Consider the following 21238-nt stretch of genomic DNA (forward strand, 5'->3'; position numbering starts at 1 on the left):
TTCTAAATCTCTCAAAAATGTTATCAATCAGAGGAACATAAGTTTCATACAGGGAGACATGATTCATTGCAGGGATCTGCAGAAGCAAGAGGGAAAGGCCAGTTCAGCACATGGACTCTTCTCCTGCGATGCCATGGCGTTGTGATGGATGCAATATGTGCTTTAGCACTGTTTTGCTAAAATATGCAAGGCCTTCCCTGAAAGAGACGTTGTCCAGAAGGACGTATATGTTGCTCTAAAACCTCAATGTCCTTTGCAGCATTGATCACACATCAGCCTTTCCAGATGTGTAAGTTGCCTATACCATAGGCACTAGTGCACCATGAGAGATGCAGGCGTTAGAACTGTCCGCTAATGACAAGCTGGATGGTCCCTCTCGTCTTTAGTCCACAGGACACGATGTCCATGGTTTCCAAAAAGAATTTCAAATTTTGATTAATCTGACCACAGAACAGTTTTTCATTTTGCCTCAGACCATTTTAAATGAGATTTCACTCCGTTTCTGGATCGTGTTCACATATGGCTTCTTCTTTGCATTATACAGTTTTAATTTACATTTGTGGATTGTACAGCAAACTGTGTTCACAGACAGTGATTTCTGGAAGTGTTCCTGGGCCCATGCAGTGATGTCCAGTAGAGAATCATGTCTGTTTTAATGCAGTGCCGCCTGAGGGCCCGAGGATCATGCACATCCATATTTGACCTTCAGCCTTGTCCCTTGCACACAGAGATTCCTCCTGATTCTCTGAATCTTAATGATAATATATACTCTAGATGGTGAGATCTTCATAGTCATTGCAATTTTACATTGAGGAACACTTTTCTGAAAGTCATGAAATCGAATGGCTAAAAGTTATATGACCATGTTGAACAAACTAAAAATTATTAATTGTCTTAGTTTTTTTATTTAGCATATGAGAATAAAAACCAGATTCTTCCATCCATCCTTCCAGCAGATGTTGGTCTGCAGGAGGTTTTAGATGAACATAAGATCAGTCTGAGGAGGAGATGTGAATGTGTGACTGAAGGAAGTGATGAAACAGGAAGTGGAACCCTCCTCAACAGGATCTACACTGAGCTCTACATCACAGAGGGACAGAGTGAAGAGGTTAATTCCCAACATGAGGTGAGGCAGCTTGAGACAGCTTCCAAGATGAAGACCCTCCATGACACTCCAATCAAGGTCCACGACATCTTTAAAGCCTTACCTGACCAACAGAGACACATCAGAGTGATTCTGACCAACGGCGTTGCTGGTGTTGGAAAAACCTTCTCAGTGCAGAAGTTCAGTCTGGACTGGGCAGAGGACTTGGAAAACCAAGATGTCAGTGTGCTGGTTGTGCTTTCGTTCAGGGAGCTGAACTTGATCAAAGATGAGCAGTACAGTCTTCTCACGCTGCTCCATGTTTTCCATCCAACATTCCAGAAGGTCACAGCAGAGCAGCTGGCTGTCTGTAAACTTTTGTTCATCTTTGACGGCCTGGATGAAAGCAGACGTTCACTGGATTTCAACAACAGTGAGGTTGTGTCTGATGTCACACAGAAGTCATCAGTCGACGTGCTGTTGACAAACCTCATCAAGGGGAATCTGCTTCCCTCGGCTCTGGTCTGGATAACTTCCAGACCTGCGGCAGCCAATCGGATCCCCCCTACATGTGTCAACAGGGTAACAGAAGTACGAGGCTTCACTGACGCCCAGAAGGACGAGTACTTCAGGAGGAGGTTCAGTGATGAAGAGCTGTCCAGCAGAATCATCTCCCACATCAAGACATCCAGGAGCCTCCACATCATGTGTCAAATCCCAGTCTTCTGCTGGATCATTGCTACAGTTCTGGAGCACATGTTGACCACAGAGCAGAAAGGAGAGCTCCCCAAGACCCTGACTGACATATACTCACACTTTCTGCTGGTTCAGACCAAGAGGAAGAAGAACAAGTATGATGAGGGACATGAGACCAGTTCACAGGAGCTGACGGAGGCTGACAGGGATGTTCTTCTGAAGCTTGGGAGGCTGGCGTTTGAACATCTGGAGAAAGGAAACATCATGTTCTACCAAGAAGACCTGGAGCAGTGTGGTCTTGATGTCACAGAGGCCTTGGTGTACTCAGGAGTGTGTACAGAGATCTTCAAAAGAGAGAGTGTGATCTTCCAGAAAACAGTCTACTGCTTTGTTCATCTGAGCATCCAGGAGTTTCTGGCTTCAGTTTACTTCTTCCACTGTTACAATAATAGGAACACTGAGGTAGTGAAGAACTTTCTGGGACAAGAAAATAGTTACTTATCTCTAGATGCATTCCTGGACATTGTTAGGGATAAATCCCTCCAAAGTCAAAATGGTCACCTAGACCTGTTTGTCCGCTTCCTTCATGGCCTCTCTCTGGAGTCCAACCAGAGACTCTTAGGAGGTCTGCTGGGTCAGACAGAGAACAGTCCAGAAATGATCCAGAGAGTCATCAACAACCTGAAGCAGATGAATAGTGATAAAATGTCTCCTGAGAGAAGCATTAACATCTTTCACTGTCTGATGGAGATGAAGGACCACTCAGTACATCAGGAGATCCAAGAGTTCCTGAAGTCAGAGAACAGATCAGAGAAAAGACTCTCTGAGATCCACTGCTCAGCTCTGGCCTACATGCTGCAGATGTCAGAGGAGGTTCTTGATGAGTTGGATCTAATGAAGTATAACACGAAGGACCAGGGACGACTGAGACTGATCCCAGCTGTGAGGAACTGCAGAAAGGCTCGGTAAGTCCAAATGAAGTTGTAAAAGTTAGCAGGCTAACTATATATATATATATATATATATATATATATATATATATATATATATATATATATATATATATATATATATATTACATTTATGCTTAATGCTAATAAAATAATAACAATGTGACATGTGACTCACTGCAATGTTGTGTTTCAGGTCTTAGATCCAACTCTTTACATCTTGGTGAAATATTTTCTTAATTTTTACATTTTCTATGACATTTTTTTTTCTAACAACAGACTTACTGATTGTGGAATGTCAGAGACTCACTGTGAAGTCGTTGTCTCAGCTCTGAAGTCCAACTCTTCACATCTAAGAGAACTGGACCTGAGTGGAAACAACCTGCAGGATTCAGGAGTAAAGCTACTGTCTGCTGGACTGGAGTGTCAACACTGCAGACTGGACACTCTGAGGTCAGTTAAATGACTATAGTCATTTTTGTTTTTTCTCTCTTTATACAATCAATATATTTGACTGAGGTTTGAGTTTCTTGTGATAAGAGAATAACAAACACACTCACACATTATTTACACATTGTTATACGATGCGTAGACCAAAGAGTTGTAGGTAGAAGTTACTGCTTATTTAACTTACCAACCTCACTATCAATACATTGACAGTACTTTTATGTTACCTCTGAGTTAATGTTAGAAACAACAGCCCCTGATTCAATCCAATGACAACTTTCCCAACTGGTTTATAAAATGTCTGTGTTCCTAACAAATCAAATTGTATTTAGGAATTCAAATTTTTATTCTTTCACAAATCAAACATGGAGATCAGAAATCACATTTCATTGTAACATGTAAAATATGCTCAGTGGCATTTAGGTGAGTTATACATATTATATTTAGCGCTGAGGTGCAAGACAGGGACAGGAACTCAAAGGGGGAATTTGTTTTAAATAAAAAAAGTTATGGATTAGCTCACATTTTCTTGAATTATACATTGTTAACATTTTTTGTTGTCTATTCAGGTTGAGTCGCTGCAGTTTGTCAGAGATAAGCTGTGATTCTCTGGTCTCAGCCCTGAAGTCCAACCCCTCCCATCTGAGAGAACTGGACCTGAGTCTCAGTGACTTGCAGGATTCAGGAGTGAAGCTGCTATGTGCTTTTCTGGAGAGTCCACACTGTAGACTGGAGACTCTGAGGTCAGACACCATTTTTTTGGTTCTGTGCTGAGATTAATATGATGTGAAAGCTGTGGTGACACTAAACTGTTTATATCATACTGAGCTACACTAAAAGCTCACTTAATTCATACTACTAGTTGGGATTTTGAGTAAATTCTTAAACACATCTTTGTTATAAACTTGCACTTGGTCTGTTATTAACTTGCTGAATCCTGAATCTGCAGGATTCAGGAGCTTCCTGTTACAAAGCATTCATAACCAAAGTGACAGGACATTAATTTAAACTATGTAGGAACAAAAAATAGGCCTAAATTCCATCTCTACCTGGAAGTGTATATACTTTAAAGTAAGGATATGCGGCATGTTCAGTGCTTCAAATTATTTGAGATATGTTAATTTATTTTTTTTAATATTTTTTTGCCAGCATGTCATAGAACCACACACTGTGGACTGTGGGAGGAAACTAAAGTACTCAGTGAAAACCATGCATGCATGTGGAGAACATGAAACCTCCAAACAGAATAGCCACAGCTGGTTCAAACATGCGACTTTGTAGCTTCGAGGCTGCAGCGATAAGCACTCCACTCAGATATATTGATATATACTCTGATATTATCATTAAAATGAGAACTGTGTATAGAGAACCAACTTAGAACAACTTTACTTTTTGTGCTTTACTGTTTTCATTTGCTTCTTTTGGCTCCAGGTGTATGGATTTTCCATATTTCAAACTCCAATTTCTGGGGAATAATTTTTTTAATCTTTAATCAGATTGATTGACTGCGGTTTGTCAAAGATCAGCTGTGATTATTTGGTCTCAGCTCTGAAGTCCAAACCCTCCCATCTGAGACAACTGGACCTGAGCTGCAACAACATTCAGGATTCAGGAGTGAAGTTGCTGTGTGGTTTTCTGGAGATTCCACAGTGTAGACTGGAGACTTTGAGGTCAGTTAATTGTCCTTTATCTTGTAAATATTATACCTTGTCTCATTTATAATTTGGGGGAATAAAATGTAGAGCCCAACATTATGATGAGGTTAACAAAAAAATGAAACAATTTCCACAAATGTCAGTCCAGAATATTGGCTTTGTCCTCAAGTTGGATGAAAGTCTTAGTGGAACATTAATGTGTGTGTGTGTCCACATCGCACACCTACAGCTCACTGTGGATCCAATTCAATTCAACTTTATTTATATAGCGCCAATTCACAACAAAGTAATCTCAGGGCACTTTAGAGAATAAAGTCAAGATTATAAAGATGTATAGAGAGAACCCAACAATTCTCCCTTGAACAAGCCATAGGCAGTAGCTGCACACTGGAAGACACACAGCTTCAGAAAGGGACAGAGAGAGGGAGACAGAGAAGGACAAAGACAACTACAGGAGAAAACACAAAGAGTTAATGTCATACAGTGGTGATAATTGCGGGGTGAGAGGAGAGGATCCAGCTGTTTGTTATCGAACCGAATTTGGAATTTTGGAGACACATTAGACAGTCAAATTATTGTAAGGCAAAATATGACCATTTAAGGATCATTAGCTGTTTCCCAGAGTGTTTTTGATATATACACTCATCTATTTCAAGGCCTAGACTCTTGCCCAGTCCACTGAAGTTGTGCTATTTGGTAACACTAGAATATGAGGTGTGTTTTATGACTTTGCTGATCAAAATCCCCGATGCATTCCTTGAAGGACTAAGGACGGTATTAGCAGGTAATAACCAGTGTGTGGTGTTTGAGCGCAGAGTTCCCTTAGGCCGGGATCATCCTGTCGGCCAGCGTCTGTCGTAGTCTAGACCTGTATGGTCGACTTTTAGCTGATTCAACAAGGTGAAGTGACATATGCAGTCCCAGGTCTTCCACTTTGTCTTCCTCTCATGCAGGCACACAACAAGCAGTACAACATGCTCGTCTCATCTTTGTGGACAAAGCCAATGTAACCTGATGCAGTTTGTTTTTTCCTGTGCCAGTTTCTTGATGTTGTTATGATGTGTCACAGCCCTCAGACTTTATTGCATGCTTTGGGTTGTTGTGACATTAGGTGAAGAAGGTTGACATTATCATTATATAGTGACAGTGACAAAATTACTTCTTAAGAAGTGTGAAAGTGTTGATGTGGACATATCACATTGAATTTACATACCTACATGACATACTTTTTCCAGATTGAGTGACTGCAGTTTGTCAGAGATCAGCTGTGATTCTCTGGTCTCAGCTCTGAAGTCCAACCCCTCCCACCTGAGAGAACTGGACCTGGGTGACAACAAGCTGCAGGATTCAGGAGTGAAGCTGCTGTGTGGTTTTCTGGAAAGTCCGCACTGCAGACTGGAGACTCTGAGGTCAGACACCATAGTTCTCTTTAGTTGTGTGCTGAGATTAATATGAGGTGAAGGTTGTGGTGACACTAAACTAAAGACATAAGGCTGATATTATACTGAACCGCAGATCAGTATAACATCAGCATCATTAGTGTTCTGGTCTATTGTCTGATTTTTTTGCTGAAATATGAAATCATCAAACACAAATAGAGTCATAAATGGCACCAGGATTCATCTCATTGCCCAGTGTTACAATCAGTAGTAGCAATGTATATAATGGTGAGTATTGGTTCACTGGGAGCAGCTCTGGTTGTAAAGAGAAAAAGACCTATGATATCACTCCTTCAGACACTTAGGATGTAACATCTGTCACTGAAGAAGCTGCTCAGAGAAGTCACTGTGTCCTACAGGGGGTGGGATTCGTTCTTCAGCAAAGATGATAGCTTTGCTACCATCCTCCTCTCTCCCACCTCCTGTGCGGTGTCCAGGGGCATCCCCAGGACTGAGCTGATCAACTTATCCAGTCTCTTTCTGTCTGCCTTAAAGATCCTGCTGCACCAGCAGACCACGCCATAAAAGATAGGTGAGGCCACCACAGAGTCAAAGAAGGTCTTCAGTAGTGCTCCTTTCCCTCCAATAGACCGTAGTCTCCTCAGCAGAAAGAGTCTGCTCTGTCCTTTCCTATAAAGGGAGTCTGTTATCAGTCCAGTCCAGTCTATTGTTTAGGTGACACCCAAGTGTTTATAAGAGGCCACTCTGTCAAAGTCCTTAATCTGGATGTTCACCGGTGGTGGTGTGTGTCTGTCTGTGGAAGTCCACCACTAGTTTTTCGTTTTTCCCCGCATTGATCTGGAGGCAGCTTCACTGGCACCAGTCCACAAACATCTGGATTAGTTCTCTGTGCTCTGAGTCATCATCATCTGTGATCAGACCAGCGATGGCTAAGTTATCTGAGACCCTCTGCAGGTGAAAGGTTACTGAGCTGAACCTGAAGTCTGCAGTGTAGATGGTGAACAGGCACTGAGCCAGAACCGTTCCCTGTGGGGCTCCCGTGCTGCAGACAACCAAGTCCGACTTGCAGTCACGAGCCTTCACATACTGTGGTCTGTTTGTGAGGTAATCCAGTTTCTAGGTGGACAGGTGTTGTTCCACCCCCATTTATTCCACCTTGTCCCTCAGAGGTGCAGGCTGGATGATTTTAAAAGCAAAGCACTCAATAAGTCAAAAAACATGACTCTCACTGAGCTCCCAGTCTCCTCCAGGTAAGACAGACCCCCAGCCTCTGAAGAATACTCCGGAGTTTTCTGTTTATATCTATTTGTAATTAAGATTTTTATATTTTTTAAATGTCTGTACTTCATTTTTAATATTCATTAGCTATGAACAGAGCAAGAAATTTTAACCATAAGGTTACAGGTTTTATTCTTTATTCAGATGGAGTGGCTGCTCTTTGTCAGAGATCAGCTGTGATTCTCTGGTCTCAGCTCTGAAGTCCAACCCCTTCCATCTGAGAGAACTGGACCTGAGAGGAAACAAGTTTCAGGATTCAGGAGTGAAGCTGCTCTGTGATCTTATGAAGAGTCAAAAGTGTAAACTGGAGACTGTGAGGTCAGTAGAGGTTTGAAGTCAGTACTAAACACAGTCCAATAAGCAGAGACCAGTAGAAAATATATTATATCTTTATTTGATTAGAGGTAGCGGGAACTTAGACCCCATCATTGTTATGCATCTGGATAAGCATTAGGACAAAAAAATCAGGATTAACACAGACTGTGAAATTATCTGAGCTAATTTACAACTAATATAATTAGTCTTTTAGAACTCTAATGATCACTCATATCTTTCTTCTTCTCTCTTTAGATTGAAGTGATTTTTGTAATGTTCATATAAATTAGAAAGGTTATTTGAAGGTAAGGTGGAGAGGAGAGCTTCATCTAGCAGTGACTGACAGAGGAATCAGAAGAAGTGGAGATGACTCTCAGTGCTGCAGTCTGAACTGCTCTGAGAACAGCTCCACTGTCAGACACAATGTCAAGTCCACCATCATCCTTGTGTGTTTCTCTGGATCTACCAATGTGTTACAAATCACCACAATCCTGAAATATTGAAAGACTGATACATTTCCTGCAAAAAATAAAGTAATTTGTTCAGCATCCTCTCTAATTTTTCACTGGGTTTCGGACTTTCACATTTCAGCTTCTAAATGAACCCAATACTAAAATTTCTCTTTAATAGTTGTTCAGTTCAAAGTTCAGTATGTACATTTCTCGGTTCTTTGTGACTTCATGTACTGATTGAATGGATGGATTCCAATTTTTCTTTTATTCTAGAAGAGACTGCATCCCTAAACTTAAAATAGTCATTGTTTTTCAGCAGTGGCCCCCACCCTCACAGCACTGGGCAGACTGAAGGCTCTGCCATGTCCCCCTAAGTCACAGCACAAATATCACTACAACTAAAGACCTTTGTTGTCCTTTCTACACAGAAAGTACACTGGAAAAAACACAGGCTACTATATCACCTGGTATTTCAAAGCTGCTTCACTGATTCTATGCAAGCATTCCAGATGTTGGGGGCTGATAAATGATGTACAGCATCTCTGAAACGGTTGATCTTGGAGACATGAAATGTGAAATGTATGCACATAGACCTGGGTAGTTTAAGTCTTACTGCCAATTAAGAGAGCATGATGGAATGTATGTCAGGAGGAGATCAGCCAAATACTGTGGGAAAGGGGCAAAAAACATATTTAGCTCTTGCTAGCTCTTAAATGTAGTGTATAAGTACAGTCATCTGCAATCCTCCACCAGCAGCATGAGCAATAGGTACACTGCTCAGAGGGCCCTGGAGCTACATTTTGCATCCAGTGAGACAGGTAGTGGATGGAAAGAACAGGATGTCTTAGAATTTGAGGATAATAAAGAAACTCTTTCTTCTTCTGAATATGATATGAATTTGAGGATAAATGCATGCAGCAGAAGAAACTGCACAGCCAACTAGATCCAAAGTGGCCAGATTAAATGGTTTTCATTTACAATCATTTACATGGGGTGGCTGTAGCTCAGTTGGTAAGGCAGTTGTCCATGGACCACAGGGTCAGTGGTTCAATCCCCGCTCCCGGCTACAAGTCGAAGTGTCCTTGGGCAAGACCCCAAGTTGCTCCTGGTGGGTCAGGTGAGCACCTTGCATGGCAGCCACCACCGAATATATAGTGTATGTTTCTATATAGACTGTATAATATGTCACATAGATTGTATATATTTTAGTTTAAAATAAAAAACTTTAATAACTTCAATTGAATTGTTCCATTTAATTTTTGTCTGGATTTATATCACCAAAGTCTTCTAATTTAGTTTATTGTGTTAGACAAATTGAACTCACAAAAATTAATTACATTACTTTTATTGTTAAATGTGATGTAGAAATTCCAAACATTTATTACAAGCGTTAATTATTTTGTCTGTGACAGTGTATGTTAAGGATTTTATGTATTTCTTTTTTCTGTAATGCTTTTAAAATCCCCCAAATTGACCCAGTTCAATTTTACCCAAACATTGCCAAAGGTACCAAAAAGTGAACATAAAACAAGGGTTATTAGAAGATAAATTTGACTGTTGTCTACATAAAAGTGGAATGAGATGCCATGTTTTCAGAGAATTGATCTAAGTGGAAGTAAATGCAGAGGAGGGGAAGAGGCCAAGAATGGACCCTTTGAGACACTCCACATGTGAGAGGTGGTGGGAGAACCATGCAGTGCCAACATGGACAAAACAAGTAAGAACTAAACCACTCTAAAGCACCACCCTGAATTCCCACCCAGTTGTCCAAGTGAGACAGGAGCATCTTATGGTCCACTGTATTGTAGGCAGCTGTTAAGTCCAGCACTACAAAACAACACACTGACCAGAGTCTGTGGCTAAAAGACCATTACAGTGAGCACACCAGTAAGGTTTCTCTCCAGTGTGAACACACTGGTGATTTTCTAGAGACCCTTTGTTGGAGAAAGCTTTTTTCACTGGTTATGTTGGTAAAGTTTGTCTTCCCTATGAAGATGCTGGTGAAGTTTAGATTGCTGTGTTGAGTGAAAGGTTTCCAACACCATTCACACCTGTAAGGTTTTCTCTTCAATGTGAATATGTTGGTGGGCTTGTTTGATCTGGTGAATGTTTTCTCACACAGCTGTATGGCTTTGTCACATTGCTGACAATGGTGTCGTTTGGGTCCCTTTGGTCCGTTCAGTTTCACAGTCACAGACAGACTAAAAGCCTTAGATCTCATACTGGAGTGAGCCGTATAAAACATTACAGGATGTCTGCATCAATACTAAGCAGACTGGGACACTCAAGTTTGGGACTCAAATCATGCTCACATATAAAGACTTCAAACTTGACTCAAACCTGCCCATAACTGGCTCTAGACTTGACTCAGACTTGTGAAAATTGACACATAAAAATTAAGAGCAGAGCTTAAAATCAACCTTTTTGTGTCCTACAACTGTCCCAAATTGTACTTTTAATTGTCAAAACTTAACAACCACAATCCAAAATTAAGTATTTGTTTTTAGATTTTACATTAGTATAATCTTGTTTAAGCAGTTTGAATAATGTTATTAACTTTTAATCAAAGATTCTAACTATCATCAGTTTTCTTTTAGTCATAGTTGCCTCCATTATTGTTATGGTCACTGATTGGTCATGAATGCATAACTGCAAAAATACACTGAATTCTGAACTGTGAGTGGGTCTGAGGGAGGAGAGATGAGAGAGGGCTATGGAACGAATCAGATTATATCTATATAAAATGCTTCTGCCTCTGACTACTCCCAAACTTTGGGATCTAATGTATACTGTAACCTGCTAGGTATCCAGTTCTCTCACACAACTGACTGGATAAAATGAAAAGCACCCACACATTTCTGCCTAGATGGCCACACCGCACCTCTTAAAAACAGTCTCATCAAAATAAGACATGAAACACTGTGGTCTGGATGCAAGCCTCTTTGGGTCCAAACCCAGACTGAGTCCAACACATTGTAATTATTGTCAGTTCACCCTCCTGGCTCTTCTTCTGTGCTAATGGAACTGCTTGACTGTGTGATAGAATGCTAACAGGTGAAGCATCTTGTCGTGCAGAATCTTTGGATGCGGGGCCTTTGCAGAGAAGATGGATGCAGAAAAGAGCCCGATTTGATCAGTGGTTTGGTGAATTCCAGAGGGGATCAGGTTTTTCTGCTGACACAATGTTGATGTCCTCATTATTTTGTAAAGAACTAAACCTTAGAGAATAACTATAACTTTCATGTTTATTAACGGATTATTCATGTTTGTGCTATAGAAAACTACATATGAGGTCAAAACAAGTTTTTGTTGGTAAAAGGACCAAAGTGTAGATGCAGAAATATCTGAGCTTTCAGTGTTTTTATCCATGTCCATCCTCAGTTTGATATCTGTTAGAAAAATACCATGTTAAACTGTTACACAAACTGTATTTCTTGAAGGTTATACACTTTCCTTGCTGCAAGTAAAACTTCAAATGAGATTCCAGTGATTTATGACATTTTATAAAGTGTAGCTACAAAATAAAGAGCTAAAGTCTCAATCAGGAATCAAACCTCCAACATGATCTGTTTTAACCACTGCACCACAAGTCAGTGTGTGTGTGTGTTCTTGGTAACTATCATTGTTTCTTATAGTTATTAAGAGTGTACAGAGGAAACTTCACTTAAAAAGCAGTTGTTCATTTCCCCCCAAATTTAAATAAGTACTGAGTAAATGTTTGAAACTTTGAAACAAAGCCGTTAGACAGTTGGAATTATCTGAAAATATCTCAAATACGAGTTTGTCTTGGTGTGTCCATTAGGTCTTTGTATTTGAGATTTTTCTTCCTCCTGTGCATCTGTCTCTCTATAACCAAGTTGAACAATGTTTTCTGTATTTTTAGCTCCATCTACAAACTGATGATTTCCTTTAATTCTGTCTTTTCTAGACCTGCATGTCTCTAATGTCAGTTATTCAGAAGGAGACTAGTTTGACTTTATGTCGGTGAAGATTCTCAGTCATCCAGGTTCGATTATCTGAAGATTGAATCTTGTCACCTGGACTTGTTTTCTGTGGTTAGAAAAGTTTCGCTACTTATCCGAGCAGCTTCTTCAGTTTGAATAAAGTGTCTGGGAAACCCAGTTATATCCTTCAGAGTAGCCTTTGTTCTACCCTGGCCTGAATAAGCTCATTAGGGTGGGAGGTGGGAACAAGATGGAGTCATCCAGATGTAACAATAATGACCCTTACTCCCTAAATCTTTAAGATTAGGGTTGTTAGGTGTTTTACTTTATGCCACAATGAAAATTATTCTGTTTTCACTGTTTTCCAGCCTGAAGTTTGCATTTGTTTGTGTTTGTCATTACAACATTTCTTCCTTCTCTTTTCAGTGTGTCCATGTTTCCGACCAGCTTGGACCATTTACTGTCTCTCTGTTCTAGTAAAGAACCAACAACCACTGTAACACTTCATTTCACCTAAATTCTTTAATTCTGTCTCTTTTCTTGACCATTGTGTGTCTCTAACCAGTTTGTCTGTTGTGCAGTAAAGGTGACATTTGCCACAATCAGGCTGAAGTTGCTTTTGTTTTTTAGTCTTTTACATTGGTTTGAGACAGTCCATTGCTGTTTGTCTGAAGACTGTGTAACTAATGGTTCAAATTAACATTTTAACTTAAAGTGCTTTAAATCGATTTCTTGAATGTACCATTGACTGATGATTTCATCATCCATTGTTTTTGACGTTAAACCTTTTTATTCTTATTAAATGTTTTATTCCAAATTTGATGTAACAGTTTGCTCAAGTGCTTATTACTATCACTTTGATGCAACTGTTACTATACTTGAGGTTTCATGGGATTGAAGTAAAATCACTTCTAAGGGCTAAACTGGTTGGTGCTACTTATTATTATTTTTTTCATTAAATGGAAGTATGAGCACAGTCTGTAAACTGGCGTAAACTAGTGGATCCCACAAGAGTTGTGCTTTGATTCTTGCTCAGTTTATTTGTGCTGCTGTTGACCATCATCAACCCCCAATTTAAAATGCAAATCTTGTTTATAATAATTCTGGGTGATGCTGGCACAGCTCTATGCCAAGTTCTGTTCTCAAACCCCAATAATTTGAATTCAAACATTCTGTATCCTCTGTTTCTAGTTGCTGGGGAGACCTCCCAGCAGGGGAACTTCAACCCCTGCAAAATGTGCAAACACCTGGGGATATGGCATCAAATGAAACTGGATATTTTGGGCAGGTTCATACGTACGTTATCCTCGTTGGTTGGCAGGAGTGTCGCGTTCTTCAGAGGGAGCAATCCAGTGCATCCAGAAAGTATCCACATACCTTAACTTTTTCCACATTTTTTAACATTACAGCCTAAATTCAAAATGGATCAGATTCATTATTTTCCTCAAAATTCACTAAACAATACCCCATAATGAAAAAGTGAAAGAAGTTTGTTTGAAGTCTCCTTATTTGGGTCCTTAAATACAGAATTCTAAATCTGTGACACATCACTTAGCTGCTTTACGTAGCATTAAAAAATATCACACTTGTATCTTAAAATACCAGACCTGTGAATAGAAAATGTGTGTATATATCCAGATGTACGTTTTTTGGTACCTGTTTCTTGGTTATGGAACTTGGATTGTGTGAAAGTCTGGCCGTGTCACCATTCGCCTTCAATTGGTGTAATGGTGTTGGAATAATCAAACTTTATCCTTTGCTAAAGACCTACTTTAAATCTTTGTAGCACAATGAGCTGTTATGTGGGGGGTAATTTTCTTGAGTGGATTTCTAGAACTTGCAGTGAGCTTGATGCTTTGTTTATTAAGTGAGACATTTGTTTTCAGCTCTTTGATTATTATTCTCTGTCACACTCTTTCTCCTAATGTAAATTCTGATGTGTGACTGACTGTGGGTTTTGCTGTCATGTGCTTTTCTGGTCCTGCCAATTGAATCTTTTTAATCAGTTCTTAAATCATGATTGAACAAACATGCTGCAGATTGTTAAATCACCGCCTCACTGTTTGCTGCTTTAAACACACATTACAGCTCAAATTGTCAGTGTTTTGCACTTGTACAGGTTCATGCTACATTTTATTTAAGTAGATTCTTCATGATTTTTATTTCCTATGGTCTGTTTATATTTTCACTTTCATGTTTGAATGTCTGCATATGTAAAACATCTATATGACCAAGAAGTGACCATTAGGGTAGTTCTTCCTGATTTTTTGGGGTGTTTGAAGGACATTATGGTTTCTATTTGTGTTGCCATTATTGTAAAAAATGCTTTGCCTACTATCTTTCTGTCTTTTGAACTGTCAACTTATCAACTAAAAAAACAAAGCCACAAATGTTTATTTCTATTTTAACCAGTACTGTCTGTATCTCCAAACCCTGAATGAGCTCATTTGTGCTGAACTGTTCCATTGTCAATATACGGTGTTAATGACATGAGTTACAGTTATAGTTGGTGACATGTATTTGTCATTGGAAAATACGAACATGCTCTGATGACATTAGGTCTTTTTGACGTAATTAGATATTTTTGTAGTCAGACCTCCATCAAAAGAGGCAAAAGTGAAAGTACAAAATGCTCATTACCTGATTGTGGGAATGTCCACATTGCACAGTTCTGGTCTGTCCCATCCTGCAGTTCTGTTGGTATCCAGATTATATCCAGAATTATTTTTCAAATAACCAAAATACTTGATGTAAACACAACCACTTCTTCAAACCTGTCTGTTGCTCACCTTGCTTTTTTTTTTTTTTACCTGTCTGGGTTTGTCTCTAGATAATCCTGGACAGACAAGGTGGTTATGGACCTAGTGGACAACACCCATCGTTGTACAGCTTAATGAGTCTGCTCATTCACCACTTATGTAGTTTTCTCTGGTATTGTCAGAAGCATTGATCTCAAATCACGTTCTTGATCAATTCTAACACCTCAGTCCTGATGTGGGCTTTCTGTCAACTAAAACCAGGCACAAACTCACTCTAGTCTGATTTACTGACAGGATTTACAGACAAATTGTTACTATTGGTCTACCACCTAACTTCTTTATGGTCCTTAAGGTCAGTTGGCAGTAAAAGCACAGTTCAAATGTTGTATTTGTTGTCTTTACTACTTAATATTTTGACAGTTTTCTGGGATGGAACTGGGATAGTGTGATCTGGAAAAGTTGTCCTGGATATGTGTGAAGATGACAAAGGACCAACTGTACCAAACACATTACAGTGATGCCACTGCACCATGTGATCACATGATGGTATGTTCCTTCACGTTTTATGGACCTCTGTCTTTCTTTGCTTACTTCATATGTCTTTGTTAACATTTGTTTTTACATTGTTAGATAGAACTTTTAGCATTGCTGGGAGAGAGGAGTACTGCAGTCCGGCCTGAGCTCACCATGCCCTGCACACCATTTTAATTTCCACATTTGACCTTGGAACTGAACTAAGTCTGCAAACTGCTCTGCACACTACAGGACGCCTGCCAGACAACAGGTAACATCGATGTTGCGTTGGGTTAACAAGACAAGAATAGGAAGAATGGGGTCAGGAGTTGAACATGCTGATATTGAGAAACCTCCTGGGAACCAAGAAACTGTGGATAATAGTTGAATACTATGTGTGAAGAGGAAACATGCTGGTCAGACACAGCATAAATCACTACCTTATCTGTACAGCAGGAAGCTCATAACCATCTGTTAGTGTATGTACTGTAATGGCTGAAGAACTTAAAAAACTGCTTTTGATCAATCAAAAACACCGCTTCTCTTTCTCAGAACTCCAGGATGATTGACCACGGTGGTGGTTGGTCTTTCAAATCCATCCAGCCACCAAGACCATCACTTCGTCAAAGCTTCTCTGTAATTCTGTGAAGTAAATGAAATGGGAATTATGGACATGTATGAAGACTTTGAGTTTGAATGTAGGATTTATCCAAAAAGTGTCACTTACACAGCTCCAGCAGTCCTGTTATGTAGATCTTACTCTATATGTTAGAATATAAGCTTTTCTTTCATCATTTAATGTTTAGTAAGAAGGTGTTTTTTTATATAATGTGAACACTAAAGTTTGGTATTTGTTTTTCTTTGCCTCTCATCTGAGTCCATAATTTATAGTTACTTTGCTGCCTCTGTCAAATGTATAAGTCTAATTATAAACTTTACACATCAAAGGGGATGTTGTTGCTGTCGTTATTCCTGTGTCTTTAAAATTATACTCAATATTATGATTTCTAGGCCTAAAGTTTAAATCACAATGGCAAAATTCAACTATTTTCCAGATAAATTGCGCTCTCATTGTTTTTCTACAACAGGTTAGAAAACAGAATCCTGTTGGTGGATCAACTGTTCAGCAGTGAAGTCTCTTTCTAACATGACAAATGAATCATTTCTTTGTTTTTTCCTGTTACACCTGAAGGACTTTCTGTGGATTTGGAACAATTATGGACTGACCATGGTTCCCAAAGGTATAGAGAACTTAACATAATCATTTACCGAGTATCTCACAGTGTGTCAGTTTTTGTCATTGACTGCCCCACAGCGGCGCTAACCCGAGTTTGTTAGTAAAACAGTGAAGAGAATCAGTTGAACCCAGTAACACGTTTCAGTTTGAGCTGTTCAGCGATGAGAGGATCATTTAGGATGCTGAATTAAAAAAATGTGTAAACACAAAGATAAACACATGCTGTCTCATCACCTGATTTCCTAGAGACCCAACCTTAAACTGCAGAATAACTCCTGCCAGCCAAAGCACAGGGCGCAGCGACACAGCCAGACCAGGAAGTCTGTGAAGGTTTGTCGAGGTAAACTTGGATAAACGCCACACAAACGTTAATGATTCGCCGGATTGTCGGCTCGTACATCGGCACCGTCCGCACAGGCAATTTACCGAGTGGGTGAGTAACAGATGACTGGTAACTACTGTCAGCTAACAGCTAACAGCTAACGTTACAGAGTGAACCGGGAAGCTAAGCTAAGGAAGTGGAGTTGGTGGACTGGAGCTGAACTAAAAGACGTGGTCGTCTGTGAGTCTTCACGTTTAAATGTACGTTTACAGAGTGAGTACAGTACCGTTTGTCAAGTAGTGGGCAACCTGAAAATTAGAGGCCAGGTTTTTGAGGACTAAGTCTGAGGGTGAGCCAACCAAGTAAAGGGATCAGGACCGCTGGATTCTGTGCTGAGGACCCTTGTGCCAGCAACATTAAACCTTAACCCTCCCGGTTTGGTGTTAGGACACAATCAAGGCGGAACCCAGCATATGCCAGCCGCACATGGACACAACCGCCCCCGCCCCCCCCCCCGGAATCAGCTGTATCAGTGAATGAGAGTGTTACAATACCGAAAGTAAGGTCAATATAAAGCCTGGAAATAGTTTATAGAGAGTATTTTAGAAGTACTCAAAATAACTATTTTAGGAGCAATAAGAACCAGTTTATAATGGGTATTCAGTACTTGCTCAAACATGGGAAAAAGGAATCACTGTTGAAAAGTACAGTATATACTACAACTTACTGGTTATGAATTGCAATTGAATGTTGTACATATATCTGGTCCATGTGTAAAAAAGGGGGCCCCTTTCTCCCCCCTGACTTAACAAAAGTCTTAGCTTAGCAGCTCAAGTAAGACACACACTCACTACAAAGTGTTTGCACATGATCACAATGAAAGCTTTTCTGCTTTACCTCTCAGACTGAGGCCAGAAGATGAGTATGTGTGAGGAGGACAGAGCAGAGTCTGCAGAGTCCACCTGTCTGTCTCTGAAGAGGGACAGGTCCTTCAGTGATGAACCTGGACCATCGGACACAAAGTCAGACACTGTTTGTTCATTCTAACAAAATTCTTATGAAACATTCAAAATCTAAGATTTTCCACGTTGCTGCAGCTTTTGAACCTGCATATACCTTTTCCTCTCCTATGTACCTTTTATGAAGACGTATGTCCACATCCTACATCTACCAATTACTAGTTGTACATCACATATTGAGTCAGGGACACTGATTGTCTTTTTTGAATGTTTTATTTGCACATATGAGGTTATGACATTGGAAACTCTCCCATTGTTGCAGAAACATTTGTCCTCCTGGCCTCCTCCAGTTGGATAATTCAGTTCTTTAATATCAAATATTTTTATATAATATTTTTTATTTATTATTACATCAATGAGTCCTAAGAAGAACAGACCATTTCCAATCAGCTTCCTGTGTTTTGCAAGTTCTAAAATCCCAAATTTCTCTTGGCAGAAACTGGGAAAAGAAAATTGTCCCCAACACAGACATACAGCAGAAATCTTGAGTTGACATGTTGTGATTAAATAATCTTTGCGTTGGCAGAGGTCAGGACCACAGACAGAGAGCAGATTCTCCAGTATCCAGCTGTCTGTCTATGAAGAGTGACTGGTCCAAAGATACACCTCCGTACTTTAGTCCTGAACCTGGACCCTCAGACACTAAGTAAGAGACGGTTTCTACTTCCTGCTCACCTGATTGTGATACATTGTGTTCACAGGTGCACAAGACGGTATATTCACACTATATCAAGTAAAGTAGGGTAAACCAACTAAATGCCTTTTCTAACAAATAGTAATTTAATTAATCTCTACAGAAAGAATAGCAGGACTCATGTTTCTTTGGAAGAGCAGCTGTCCTGCTGTGCTTTGTGTCAGGACGTCCTGAAGGATCCAGTCTCTACCGGCTGTGGACATTGGTTGTGCAGACAGTGCATCATCTCAAACTGGGACCAGTCTGGTACATCAGGAGACTCCTCCTGTCCCCAGTATGGTAAAAGATACAGAACAAAACCTGGACTGCAGACAGGCAGTCAGACCAGAACTGTACAAAGTAAGACTGAACATTGGCCTGCCTTACTTAGAAATTACAGTAATGACCGATCAGTTTCCTTTCTTAATCCTACATTTATTTGTAATTTTTTACAGATGTTGGTCTGCAGGAGGTTTTAGATGAACATAAGATCAGTCTGAGGAGGAGATGTGAATGTGTGACTGAAGGAAGTGATGAAACAGGAAGTGGAACCCTCCTCAACAGGATCTACACTGAGCTCTACATCACAGAGGGACAGAGTGAAGAGGTTAATACCCAACATGAGGTGAGGCAGCTTGAGACAGCTTCCAAGATGAAGACCCTCCATGACACTCCAATCAAGGTCCACGACATCTTTAAAGCCTTACCTGACCAACAGAGACACATCAGAGTGGTTCTGACCAACGGCGTCGCTGGTGTTGGAAAAACCTTCTCAGTGCAGAAGTTCAGTCTGGACTGGGCAGAGGACTTGGAAAACCAAGATGTCAGTGTCCTGGTTCTGCTCTCGTTCAGGGAGCTGAACTTGATCAAAGATGAGCAGTACAGTCTTCTCACGCTGCTCCATGTTTTCCATCCAACATTACAGAAGGTCACAGCAGAGCAGCTGGCTGTCTGTAAACTTTTGTTCATCTTTGACGGCCTGGATGAAAGCAGACTTTCACTGGATTTCAACAACAGTGAGGTTGTGTCTGATGTCACACAGAAGTCATCAGTCAACGTGCTGTTGACAAACCTCATCAAGGGGAATCTGCTTCCCTCGGCTCTGGTCTGGATAACTTCCAGACCTGCAGCAGCCAATCAGATCCCTCCTACATGTGTGGACAGGGTAACAGAAGTACGAGGCTTCACTGACACCCAGAAGGACGAGTACTTCAGGAGGAGGTTCAGTGATGAAGAGCTGTCCAGCAGAATCATCTCCCACATCAAGACATCCAGGAGCCTCCACATCATGTGTCAAATCCCAGTCTTCTGCTGGATCACTGCTACAGTTCTGGAGCACATGTTGACTACAGAGCAGAGAGGAGAGCTGCCCAAGACCCTGACTGACATGTACTCACACTTCCTGCTGGTTCAGACCAAGAGGAAGAAGAACAAGTATGATGAGGGACATGAGACCAGTCCACAGGAGCTGATGGAGGCTGACAGGGAAGTTCTTGTGAAGCTGGGGAGGCTGGCGTTTGAACATCTGGAGAAAGGAAACATCATGTTCTACCAAGAAGACCTGGAGCACTGTGGTCTTGATGTCACAGAGGCCTTGGTGTACTCAGGAGTTTGTACAGAGATCTTCAAAAGAGAGAGTGTGATCTTCCAGAAAACAGTCTACTGCTTTGTTCATCTGAGCATCCAGGAGTTTCTGGCTGCAGTTTACTTCTTCCGCTGTTTCACCAACAGGAAGAGAAAGGTACTGAAGGACTTCCTGGAAAAAGACAGTAACTCATCTCTCAATGATTTCCTGAAGAGATCTATGGAGAAATGCCTCCAAAGTAAAAATGGCCACCTGGACCTGTTTGTCCGCTTCCTTCATGGCCTCTCTCTGGAGTCCAACCAAAGACTCTTAGGAGGTCTGCTGGTTCAGACAAACAACAGTCCAGAAATCATCGAGAGACTCATCAACAACCTTAAGAAGATGAGCAGTTTTAAAATCTCTCCTGACAGAAGCATCAACATCTTCCACTGTCTGATGGAGATGAAGGACCACTCAGTACATCAGGAGATCCAAGAGTTCCTGAAGTCAGAGAACAGATCAGAGAAGAAACTCTCTGAGATCCACTGCTCAGCTCTGGCCTACATGCTGCAGATGTCAGAGGAGGTTCTGGATGAGTTGGACCTAAAGTCGTACAACACATCAGGGGAGGGTCGACGGAGACTGATCCCAGCTGTGAGGAACTGCAGAAAGGCTCAGTAAGTCCAGATGTGACCATTGATATTATAAAGTAACTTAAATATAAAGGGTAGGATATGAGTTAGAAGAGAAGGAGAAATTCTGGAGTGAGTTAGATGAAATTATTCAGAGGATCCCCAAAGGTGAGAGTGGTGATTGGTGATGGTTTCAATGGACATGTTGCTTCAATTTAATTCAGTTCAATTCAATTCAACAAGATCTTGGAGAGTGAGAGGAGGCCTGAAGCTTTAATGACATTTTTGCTTTTATAGG

At 40.6% G+C, this 21238-nt stretch overlaps 3 protein-coding genes across 3 annotated transcripts in view; all 3 read left to right on the forward strand.

The window, feature by feature from the left end:
• The window catches only part of LOC137105073 (uncharacterized), a 48460-nt gene that overhangs the window by 16478 nt on the left and 10744 nt on the right, over positions 1-21238 (forward strand). Inside the window, 3 exon segments of the mRNA XM_067487022.1 lie at positions 954-2745; positions 3010-3183; positions 3747-3920. Of these exon segments, the coding sequence (XP_067343123.1) occupies positions 954-2745; positions 3010-3183; positions 3747-3920 (2140 nt within the window).
• On the forward strand, positions 4257-8068 carry LOC137105040 (ribonuclease inhibitor-like). The gene is given in 5 exon segments (XM_067486995.1): positions 4257-4261; positions 4724-4763; positions 4765-4847; positions 6068-6241; positions 7655-8068. Coding segments are annotated over 5 exon segments (492 nt in total). The 3' UTR covers positions 7845-8068.
• Positions 16839-20989, forward strand: LOC137104410 (protein NLRC3-like). The gene is made up of 5 exons (XM_067485559.1): positions 16839-17312; positions 17957-18074; positions 18598-18717; positions 18869-19104; positions 19200-20989. The coding sequence occupies exons 2-5, from the start codon at positions 17971-17973 to the stop codon at positions 20987-20989; spliced, it is 2250 nt and encodes a 749-aa protein (XP_067341660.1). The 5' UTR covers positions 16839-17312; positions 17957-17970.

The sequence above is a fragment of the Channa argus genome, chromosome 19, assembly GCF_033026475.1.
Source record: "Channa argus isolate prfri chromosome 19, Channa argus male v1.0, whole genome shotgun sequence".
Classification (NCBI taxonomy): Eukaryota; Metazoa; Chordata; class Actinopteri; order Anabantiformes; family Channidae; genus Channa; species Channa argus.